The sequence below is a fragment of the Crotalus tigris genome, unplaced genomic scaffold (assembly GCF_016545835.1).
Source record: "Crotalus tigris isolate CLP2741 ecotype Arizona unplaced genomic scaffold, ASM1654583v1 scf7180000017764.6130737, whole genome shotgun sequence".
Taxonomy (NCBI): Eukaryota; Metazoa; Chordata; class Lepidosauria; order Squamata; family Viperidae; genus Crotalus; species Crotalus tigris.
In genome coordinates this window covers 4,417,883-4,430,365 of record NW_024096618.1, presented here as the reverse complement: position 1 = coordinate 4,430,365, position 12,483 = coordinate 4,417,883, and the positions used below count along the sequence as shown (strand labels likewise).

General features: G+C 36.0%; 1 protein-coding gene across 9 annotated transcripts in view; it reads left to right on the top strand.

The window, feature by feature from the left end:
• KIF21A (kinesin family member 21A) overlaps positions 1-12,483 on the top strand; it is a 95,553-nt gene that overhangs the window by 17,725 nt on the left and 65,345 nt on the right. For all 9 annotated transcript variants that reach the window (XM_039341298.1, XM_039341297.1, XM_039341302.1 and 6 more), the window contains exons 2-3: positions 10,967-11,189; positions 12,079-12,261. In XM_039341298.1, coding sequence (XP_039197232.1) covers positions 10,967-11,189; positions 12,079-12,261 — 406 coding nt within the window. The remainder of the gene's footprint in view (positions 1-10,966; positions 11,190-12,078; positions 12,262-12,483) is intronic.

Genomic DNA, 12,483 nt, shown 5'->3' with positions numbered 1-12,483 from the left:
AGATACATACAATGTTTCAGATATAGTTCCTATAATTGGCAATTAAAATATAGTTTTCTGTGTCTGGGTAATATGTGACTGTAGTTGATACTAAAATGCAACTCTCATGATGGCTAAGAGCAATTATTGAGAGCTTCTAAAGATCCATAGGTCATATTTGACATTGAGCCTTGTTATCTTTTCAACAGAAAATCTGTTTACTTGACTTTTAGTTGATTTTTTTTCCTGCAATGTAAGTACTTTGTTTCATCATTTGTTATTACATATGGCTTTTTTGTTTGTGACCCCATTTGGGTTGAGTTTTGATGATAAACATTCTAAATATTTTATAAAGTTACTGCTAATCAGGAAAGATCATATAAATCAGTAGTATAAAGCAGCTTTGTAAGAGTCCAGTTCTAAAACGTTCCTTGTATTTCAAAATACCATCATATAAAGGTAGTTCTCAACTTACAACAGTTCCTTTAGTGACCATTCAAAGTTTCAATGGCATTGAAAATGTGACTTATGACCATATTTCAGTTACAAACTTTGCAGCATCCCCATAATCATATGTTCAAAATTTAGATGTTTGGCAACTGGTTCATATTTATGACCATTGCTGTGTCCCAAGTGATCACCTTTTGCGACCTCCTAACAAGCAGAGTCAATGGGGAAACCAGATTCACTTAACAATCGGGCTACTAACTTATCTGCTGCAGTGATTCACAACAACTGTGACAAGAAAGGTCATAAGATGGGGCAAAACTCACTTAACAACAGAAATTTTGGGCTCCATTGTGGTTGTAAGTCAAGGACTACTTATATTAGAGAATCTTACCATCCCCCTTTTTTTTTTTTAACTTTTGCAAAACATTTTAGCCAGTTTCGTGTAGTGCAGATGTCCCCAAGCTTTTGGGCACAGGGACTGGTTCTGTGTGTTTTCCGCGCGGTTTTGTGTGCTGCCTGTATCCCGTGGATGGGGCTTTGTTTGTGTGGACTGGTTGCTGGCATGCTGTGGCCCGATACTGGTCCACGGACCGGGGGTTGGGGACCCCTGTTTTAGTGGTTAAGGCACCAGGTACAAAGTGAGAGACCAAGAATTCTAGTCCTTAGCCACGAAAGCCAACTGGGTGACCTTGGGTCAGTCACACGCTTTCAGCCTAGCCCACCTCACAAGATTGTTGTAAGTGGGAAAAATAAGAAAAGGTGTATTGAATGTGCTCGCTTTGAAAAATTTGTAAAAATAGTAAAGGTGGATACAAATACATTAATAAAATACGCATTCAAATGACTTCAATGGCTCATTGTTAAAATGTATTTAATTAAGTGGATATTTCAGGGTCTTGCAACTTTTCCTTCACTTTTTTTTTTCCTCCTGTTTTCCTGGAAGCTTATTCACACAGGCATCATGCAAGTATGTGAGTAAGTTAAAGATCATTGAGTTGAAAGTATTAATCAGTTTGTAGGTGGAACAAGTGATGGAGCACCCACAACTTCTGAAGGCAAGCCATTTCACTGATTAATTGTTCTAACTCAGGGGTGTCAAACTGCCGGCCCCCAGGCCAGTTTCATCATACTGGAGCCGCACCCACCCCATTGCCGGCAATGGCGAAAAAGCTCCGATATGTTGCACGACGTCACGTGACGTCGCGAGTTTGACATGTCTGCTGTAACTGTTAGGACATTTCTCCTTAATGCCAGGTGGCTTCTCTCCTTGATTAGTTTCCATCCATTATTTCTTGTCTTGCCTTCTGGTGCTTTGGAAAATAGGTTAATCCCCTCTTTTTGAAGGCAGCCCCTTAGATATTGTAAGACTGTTATCATGTTACCCTAATCCTTTTTTTTCAAGCATGTTTATTTTTTTATTGCCAAAGATAATATACAAAATATAGAAAAGGGAAAAAAAACAGACTAATAAACATCCAATACTAATAACAAAAAAACATGCAGAAAAGAAGAAAAAATCCAAATACCAAATACATCTAACATTAAACCTAAAAAAAAATCCACCCTAGCTGAATTTTGAAAGATACAAAAAAAATCTAATATATTCCCCTCCTTTTACATAATGGGTCTACAAATAGTTATAAATCTTCCTATTTGTATTTAACAAAAATGGTATATTATATAAACAAATATTCGTGATGTGGAAATCTATTTTTATAATAATATAATTGACCCAACATCTGTTCTCGTTTCTCTCTCTCTCTCTCTCTCTCTCTTTCTCTCTCTCTCTCACTCACTCACACACACACACACACACACACTCCAGCCCCCTAATTATCTTTGTTGCTCTTCTCTGCACTCTAGTTTCTAGAGTCTCAACAATCTTTTTTATATTGTGGCTACCAAAACTGGATGCAATATTCCAAGTATGGTCTTACCAAGGTTTTGTGAAGCATTACTAAAACTTCATGTGAACTTGATTCTGTCTCTCTGTTAATGCAGCCTAGGATTTCATTGGCTTTTTTGGCAGCTGCACCACACTGCTGGCTCATATTTAAGTGATTGTCCACTAGGACTCCAAGATCCCTCTTGCAGTTACTTGTATTGAGTGAGGTACTACCTATTCTATATCTGTTCTTTTGGTTTTTCTTGCCTAAATGTAGAATTTTACTTAGGGCCTATTGTTCAAGTCTGTCAAGATCTTTCTGTATCTTGAGCCTATCTTCTGGGATGTTGGTTATCCCTGTCAGCTTGGTGTCTACAAATTTGATGAATTCCCCTTCTATCCCCTCATTGGTGAAGATATTGAAGAGTATTGGGTCTAAGATAGTGCCTTGAGCTGCTCCACTTCATACTTCCCTCCATGTAGATGCAGTTCCATTAAGGACTACACATAATGCTAGTTTATATTGTTAGGCAAATCAGGATTAGTCTGAGATCAGTGATTTTTTTTTGTTGGAAGGAAAAGGACTTAAAGATTCATAATTCACTATGCTGCTCATTTTATATCACTATGAAGCAAACAAATTTGAATTTTTTCCTGCAACAATTAGATGTGAGAGTTCCAAAACATTAAGAGGCTAAATCTATGTACAAGATTTAACTGGTGTGTGTCTAACACCAGTTGCAGGAAGAGGATGTCTGTTATTTTTGATAACTCATTAAATTGAACATTGTATTAGTCCAATGATTTATGTCACCTGGATAATGTTATTGCACACATGATCTGGAAATTTCCTGTGTTGTACATGATGGTTATTTTACTGAGGCCTCAAAAATGAAGGCATCATAATACATGTGTGTGGAAAGTACTGGAATGTATTTGGGTGAGCCATCTTACTAGAAATGTTTAATACAAAGTGACATTTTAAAAATATTATATAGTAGAATTAAAATATTTAGAATAAACATTTATTCTATCTATCTATCTATCTATCTATCTATCTATCTATCTATCTATCTATCTATCTATCCATCCATCCATCCATCCATCCATCCATCCATCCATCCATCCATCCCCATCCCACTTCCCCCAAATTTAGAAACTGCCCATCTCCCTCATAGAAAGACTGGGCAGTTTACAATATTAAAACATAACACACTGTATATACAAAAATATTGTATAAGATATGTTGTTAAATAAGTACAGTATCTTTATTCTTAGCAACCTATTCAGCTCTGTGTGTTGAAGGAAAGGAAAAGAAATCTTCGTCAGAAACAAACATTTATGAAACACATTCTGCAATATGATCAAATATTTCCATTTTTATTTAAATTATTTTGTCTTAAAAAATAACTTGCATGGGCCAGAGTGTATCAAATACACTCCATGATGTCATAACATTTTGCTGCTTATTTTTATAACAGAATTATCATTTTTGTAGGTGTGAGCTAACCAGAATGGATATGTAGTGGAAAAATTTAGATTACTTTTAGATTACTTTTCTTATTTTTTTTCCTTTTGGTGTTCAGATTCCTGATGTACTTTCAAATTTGAAAAAAACAAAACAAAGAAAAGCACAGAAGTTTATCAAGTCATTCACTATTAGGTCTTATGTAACTTAATTTGGTTTCCAAAGAGCCAGACTGATGGCTTATGGGAAAATAGATAGCATGGTACCAGAAAGCATGATTAAAAAAAAGAGATGAAAGGTCAACTGAGAATTTTTGGAAAGACTTTAAACTACAATAACTACAATAATATAAAGAGTAGATTACTCCACATCTCTAAATAAATAAATCCACATTTCTTTTTGTGTTTCCATTGTACCTTGAACCCATGTTTTAAAAGGGTGGTAATGCTTATATTATATTATGATTCATCACATTTTTTCAATGTTTATGCAATGATTGCTTTTTAAAAAACATTGTATTTGAAAATAAACACATAAACTAAAAGGCAGTTTGTCTTTTAGATGGAGTTTTTTCTTTCCCACTTCTTTATTTCTGTGGAAATTAATATGTAACTGATCAAAAGTAATTTGTATTTAATAATTTTCTGCTGGTAACGGCGAAATATTTTCATAGGGAACCATTCTCTCTCTTTTCTAAAAGTTATAAACCAACTTAATTTTGACCAAACAAAATTCTTTTTGCCTTTTATAGTTATTAGGAGCAGCAGTAAAACACTAGGTAGATAAGACCAGTATCACCACTTTGAATGATGAACTGGAATAAGGTCAGGCTGGCAGAGCACTGAATGTGTGTGTGTGTATGTGTGTGTGTGTGTTTGTGTGCATATAAGCAAATAATTGTTCCAGAACTTATGCAAAAGTAATTCCTCAGTAGCATGAAATAGAATAACTGATAACATTTATACAGTATCTTTATCTGCTGGATAGACAGCCTAATTTGAACATACATGTGTAGACTTTTGCAGATCACAATAGCCCAAAAGGATTATTTCTGATATTTTTATGACAGAAACAAACGAACATCCCAGAATGCTAATCTATGCATTCAAGTAGCATTTTTGGATCTGCTAGGTAAATTGGGACTGTAATAAAAAAATGAAGCATTAACCAACCGTGTGCTTCCAAGGACCTCTAAAAATTGTACAGGTAATCCTCATTTACAGACCATAATTGTAATCAACAACTCTGTCACTAAGTGACACAGTTGTAAAGTAAAACATATGACTTTGCCTGACTTACAGTATCAGTTCTGCTGCAGTCATTAAGCAAACCAAGTGGGTTTTTAATACTTTAATATTGCATGACTATGACCTGTGACTTCCTGTTAGCTTCCCCATTGACATTGCTTGTTGGAAGCTGGCTATGAAAGTCACAAATGGTGACCACGTGAGCAATCATAAGTGGATACTGGTTGCCAAACACCTGAATTACAATCACCTAACTTTGTGGATGCTGTGGCAACTGCAAGTTTGAGGATCAGCCATAAATTAGTCTGCAGCACCATAACTTCAGATTGTCACTGAACAAGGCAGTCAATAAGTGAGGATGACTTATTGTCCCAATTAACCTGAAGGCACAAAGCTGGAAAGACTGCATATTGGATGCTTTTAAATTGTTTTGGGTGGAAGGTGCATTTGCTGCAACCTTTTGAGTAAATCTAGTAGTATTGAGTTGCTTTTCAGAACTAATCTCCTTCAGTAATTTTATTGTCATATATTAGAAATCCAAAAGTTTTGCAATCTAGAGTGAATGAAAGAGCCCAACAGGAGAGTTTTTTGCAAGATAACTTCAGACAACACAATAATTGCTGATAAAAATACGATTATAGTAAAAAAAAAACAACACCTTGAATCAGCTGAGGAATGTTTTCCTGCAGTTCTTGCAGGAGTAAATTTGGATCATTGATCAATCACAAAAGGTTAATGTAAGAAATAAGACATCATAAGCAAAGAAGGAATGTGACCACCTTGGTTTTGGCTTGCTCTGTGAACATTTGGAAGGGCTGCAGGCTGGTGCAACTAGCTAGGATAGAGAAACAATGTAAAAACAAGAGGAGTAAGTGATCAAGGACAAGGTAATCAGCTCTGTTAGAAGAATGTTTATTTTTGTCATCAACTGTATTTTCCCCCTCTCTTTTCCCCCTCCCTCAATACTGTATAAAGGTTGCTTGGCTTTAAAAGATTGAATGCAAACATTTAAAAGATGTTTTTGGCTGATTTGTGTGTTTTGGCAACTGTTAAATAAACTAAAATGAAGCTTTTATGCTAATATGTGTTAAGTTTTTTTTTAAAAAAATTGAAATTTATAAGGCTGTCCATATGATGAAGGCAGTGTAGTGTATCAGCAATAATACTTTTTTTAAAAAAACCAAAACCCTCAAATGCCCAAAGAACAACTACTAAAAGACAATCAAGCCCTCAAGATCTACCTCTCTACCACTTTAACTCAAAAATTGAATCTCAAAATTCGGATAAAAGTTTTCAGAATGTTTATGGTAAGATTTCCTTTAAAACAACAAAAATGTGGGTTTATCTTATTTTGCATGGTTTATTTGAAACTAATATCTGGCCTGTCAGTTTTTGTAAGCAGTTGTAAAAAGCAAGAAGGGGGGGGGGGCAGGATAAATAATGGCCCTTTGTTCTTCATCTGGCATTCCAGTGGAACAGAGATGGTTGGCTTCTGTTCTAACTTAAAAGAACTTGGGGCATCTCCCAAGAACAAGCTCCTAGGACAGTGGTGGCGAACCTATGGCATGAGTGCCAGAGGCGGCACTCAGAGCCCTCTCTGTGGGCTTGCGCACCGTCGCCCCAGTCCTAGGCCTTCAGCTGGGTTTTATAAAACCCTTTCGCTTTAGGCCTCTGCCGCCGGGTGCAAAAATAAAAAAGAGGTTCAATCAATCAGTCAATTTCAACTTCTTGCAGGAAAAAAAAAAGATCTTGCAAAGTTGGAATTGATTGATTGAACTTTTTAGTCCCACCCAGTCTGCCGTTACCACTGCAGCCACGCCCAGCCAGTGGACCACACCCAGCCAATGGCCACACCCACCTGGCATCCGACGATGCATAAATGGGTTTTGGGTTGCAATTTGGGCACTCGGTCTCTAAAAGGTTCGCCATCACTGTCCTAGGAGTTAAAAGGATCTTTGCACCAGTCTTCTGGATGGTTAGAGGCAGTATAAGAGGCTTTTAGATCAGTGATGTTTTTTTTTTTTAAGGCAAAACTCGAGATACATAGATTTCTAAATTATAAGCTTTATTGATTGAGGCACCGACTTGATTATTAACTGATGTGTTCTAACTGATGTCTTCTAATGTTCCTGTTAATGCTGAAGTATTAATAAGGTTTTTCAAGTGACTCAGACTCATCTAGTTATGAAACGGAAGCCCTGCAGCAAAGGTGGAGAATTTCTTTTGGTAGGATAAATTAAGAGAAAGGTCAAAAGACCATCCTTTTTGCACTATAATTCCCACCTGTATGATTAATAGTGAAGGATGCTGGAGAATTGGGTGATTGGAGTTTCCCTTTCCTGATCCAAGACTGTGTGTTAATATCACTTTCTACGTTTTAAAAAGTATTGTGGTAGCAAACTGAAATAATGAGGTTTTGTAGAAATATCCCATTTTAATGCCATATGCTAAATAAATAACACCCCATTTAATATCTAATGAAATCTAGATGCAACATTGAATGATGTGAGTTGATTTGGCCAGACTTGTATGTAGTTTTTACCATAACACATGTAGATATTAAAAATAACATAAAACAAGCTCTACTAGCAGAAACACATAAAACTATGCATTATATTAATATTGTTATAAAATATGTTCACGTAAGCAAAAATAATAGAATTAGATAATAGATTGAGATATGTTCACCTTGGCATTACAAGAAAAGAAAGAAAGACCCGCACGTGGATTAGAGAACAAATGAAAGTATAAGATATCAAGAGAGTAAAAATTGAAATGGAAATGGGCTGGTCATATAGCAAGAAGAACTGAGGGCAGGTGGACCAAGGCCAGTCATAGAATGGATCCCACTTGATCAAAATGGTCCACGAAAGATGGATCAACAACATCAACAAGTATTGCGGGCCCAATTGGCAAAGGAAAGCTCAGGACTGTATTGGTTGGAAACGTGCAGAAGAGGCCTACATCCTGCAGTGGAGACAATGGCTAAAATGATGATATTCACCTGGAAATATTAAAGAAGCTTGGCATGTAATGTATTTTGTGGTTTCAAAGAAAATGTTCGGTGGCTTTTTGAAACAAAGAGATCCATTTAGTTAAAGCCAAGCCATATAATTTCCCATTTCTTTTTCTTTTTTCCCTGGCAAGCAAACAAAAGACCTTGTCAGACTTAAGTGGATGCCATCTGTATTGAGCTGGTAGACTGGGATAAAATGGCCAAGGAACCATGTGGGAAGCAATAATAGAAAATCTCAGTTTCATTATTTTTCAAGTAACGTTAGCAACTGTCTAGTAATGAAGATCCAAGAAAATGAACTCAAAAAATAGTACAATCACCCAGCGAACTGTAGTGCAGTAGAATAAACATGAATCTCATGAATTCAATTAATGGATAGAAAAGCCATTAGAAATCCAAAAAAAGAGGAGAAAATAAATCTTGTTAAGCCAAAGCCATCAGAGTATGTGGACTCTTGCCAGACAAATCCAATTATTTCACAGCCATATTTTCTCTTAATTAAATTACATTGCCATCATTATTTATCTCTCTCTTATTTGCCAGTTAGAAGGATTAGGTTATAAGTTTTTATTTTTTTTAACTGTTTAGACTCCTTCCTTGCCTTTGGTTAAATTATAGTTGTATAATAGACAGCCTAGCTGCTAAATTATTGAAATTAACGATTTTGCTGTGCATTAAACCATTTATCATTTTCTATATAATCAACCCAAATAAATCTACTGAAGGGGGAGGTTTCTTCACTAAAAATCAGACTATAATCTACCGCAGTGGTCCAGTACAGATTGCTAGATACCGGTAGTTCTTGACTTACAACCATAATTGGGACCAGATCCTCCATTGCTAAGTGATGTAGTTAAATCGTGACTGATTTTATAACCTTTTTTTGCTGCAGTTCTTATCAAATTACTGTGTTGTTGAAGCTAAAAACCCCTATTATTTTTATTGTTCTTAATGTTTTGTATTCTATATTCCAGAGTCATTTGGATTATGAAATGGGTGGCACGTAGTACAAACAAACAAACAAACATCTGCTTATTGCCTAGGACTTGGTTGAATGTTTCTAGAAAATTGTGTTTCACCTCCCTCAAAAATCTATTTTTAATAGCACAGTTTGACATCTCCTCTACACCAGCGGCCCCCAACCTTTCCGGCTTGGTGGCCTGGCGGAAGGGGAGAAGGGATGGTGCTGTGCAAATGGCAACTGGGTGCATGAGACCTCACAGCTCCATTTGCACAAGTGGAGGGTGTGCTTGCCTGCCATTTGCACAAATTGAGCTTTGTGCATGAGTGCGAGTGCCCGCTGGTTGTACAAGTGGGCCATAGGGGTTGGGGAACCCTTCTTTGCACCACAAAATTATGTTGCTGCCATTGGCAATTATTTATTATATTAGTTAATATTTTAACAAGATAAATAACACTGGTAGATATAACAGTTCGAAACTTAGCTTTGTGTTTTTTTATATGATAGCTAGGAGCTCCTTCTCTCCCTTGGATCATTTAAACATTTTCATGAATGACATGTAGAACAGAAAGTTTTAAACTTGTAGTGTATGCTCATACAGCAAATAAAGTAATCTGTCACATTTTAAATAGCACCTAAGTGACAACTGGGTTAACTTTCTTAAATGTGAAGGTAGCTATTCATAGCCAGAATGTTATTCTAAGTAAAAGAGGGATGTCAGAAGTCAGCTTATATTTTTACCTTGGGCATGGTAGGAGTGTAATAAAAATAGCTTCTGCTTCCTGAAGCACCACTTTGTTGTGGACATGACAAGTGTGTATCACACTAAGTGTGTAGCTATGTAACAGGATATGGGATTTTTCTTAGAAGAGTTTTTTAAGAAAACACTCCCAACTTACTGGTAGTATAAACCATGACCATGTTTTATGGAAGAGATATGTAGAATAGAGACATCACTTGCAGTTTAAGATTATAGTTCTGTTTATAATGGCTTCCATAATTTAAATGTGTTTCTTTAATGGGCAGGTTGTCAGTATGTTTTATGATTTGAAATAATTGTTCATCAAGACTTGACATAAATGATTTTTCCAGTTTCCTTGTGTTTGTTTGGGACAAGTGCAAACTTTTGCTTTGCTTGAGTCACCTAAAAGGGATTAATTGGCAATAAGATTATACATTACTTAAAACTATTTGGTTTGTCATGTAGGGTAGTGTAAGATTTTTTTTTGTCATTGAGAAGTTTGTAGCTTTCAATCAGTTGGCTTTGTTCAAGTTACATTAGGGCCCTAGACATACCCAATCCCTACAACCATTCTTCATATGTTTTGACTTCCAGCCCCCTAATTATCTTTGTTGCTCTTCTCTTCACTCTTTCCAGAATCTTTTTTATGTTGTGGTGACCAAAAATAGATGCAATATTCCAAGTGTGGTCTTATCAAGGCATTATAAAGCAGTACTAACACTTCACATAATCTTGATTCTGTCCCTCTGTTAATGCAGCCTAGGATTGCATTGGCTTTTTTGGCACACATGATAGTAAATAATAATTGACTCTCTTAGAGTTGTACCATTTGCATGCATGGTACCAGAAGATTGCACGTGGAATTTTAATGCGAATGAATGGAGTTGCAGTGTTCCTTAACAAGAAGATATCTTAAGACTCCTTCATAAATGTTTTTGGGGGTTTTAAACAAGATTTACAATGTAAAGACCCGAATGATTGCCCGTGTGTGTGTGTGTGTGTGTGTGTGTGTGTGTGTGTGTGTGTATACTGCCCTGTGAAATGGAATTACCAGTTTGGAATCTTCAAGGCGTCCTTTTATTTGCTACAAAGAAGCAGTGAATATTCATCTGTTTCCTGCCAAGTTTGACATTTTAATAAGCTATTATTATAAAAGGGTTTTTAATGTGTTTTAATGCAGATGCATTTTTTGTTTTTATCTTTCCTCTCAAAAAACAGAATCAGGCCTCAGTTAGCCAAAGAGAAGATAGAAGGATGCCATATCTGCACATTGGTCACACCTGGTGAACCTCAGGTGTTTCTAGGAAAAGATAAGGCCTTTACTTTTGATTATGTGTTTGATATTGAATCCCAGCAAGAGGAAATCTACTTACACTGCATAGAAAAATTGATTGAAGGCTGCTTTGAAGGATATAATGCTACTGTATTTGCTTATGTCCAGGTAAGATTGAGTAATTTTCTGATAAAATATTTTCTGCATAAAAAGGGGAAATTTGGATACGTTCAAACACAGATTCAGATTTTGCCAGAGGTGAGAATTATAGATTTTAACATAAGAAATTAACAATCTACAGAAAATGTAAATGGATAAATAAATAGCAATGCACCAAAGCGCAGTATTGGGCAAGTTACAGCCAGTTCTTTGCAGCATTCATGTGGTCATGTGACTGTGATTTGGGCACTTGACAACCAGCATGTATTTATGATGGTTGTAGCATCCCAGGGTCATTTGATCATCATTTGTGATCTCCCAGCCAGCTTTCGACAAGTGAAGTCAGTGAGGGAAACCAGATTCACTTGATGACTATGGCAAAAAGGGTCATAAGATCAGGTGCGGTCCCATGGTAACTCACTTAATGACAGCTGAACAATGGAAGTTCTTGTCCTAGTCAAGGTTACCTAGTAGTCATAGGTAAAGATGTTTTGTGGTTATCAAGGAATGATTTTTGCTTTATCTAATAGTGTTAGAACTTAGCCAGCTTTTTGTAATCATTTATATACTCATGTATGTTTCTTATTATTTCTGTTGTCCTTAAATTTTGAATGCTGGTAATGATGGAGTTACAATCTAACATCATCTGAGAAAACAAAATTGGGAAAAACCGATCTCTTGTCATTTTTTGCTCCTTGGAATTCCATAGCTATTTAGATTGTATTTCTGCCATCTTGAAAAAAAGGTTTCTCAAAGTTCACCCATGTAGAAAATATATCAGTTATATTACAGAATAACTTTTTTAAAAAACATTTTTATGGCATTTATGTTTTTGATATTGAAATTCTGGTCTCAGTTGTGCTTCCATAATTATAATGTTTAGTCTTTTTAATTTTAGACAGGAGCTGGTAAGACTTACACAATGGGCACAGGATTTGATGTCAATATAATGGAAGAGGAACAGGGTATTATCCCGCGAGCTGTAAAACACCTGTACAAGTGCATTGAAGAGAAAAAGCATGCAGCTATTCAACAAGGGCTTCCACCTCCGGATTTCAAAGTCAATGCTCAGTTCTTAGAGGTAAGTCTTTGTAATAGAATAGATATTTATTTGTTTGTAGTCATTATCAAAGAGCTCCCTGTTGCCTTCTGTGGTAAGGAAATAAATTAGACTAATACTTTTATTTTAGTTGGGAAAATATAAAGGGGATTGAAATTTGGTTCATGTTGGGAGCCTCAGCGTCATGGAACATTCTAAAATTATACTGTTGTAAACACAAACTACATAGTGTCCAAACTTTCC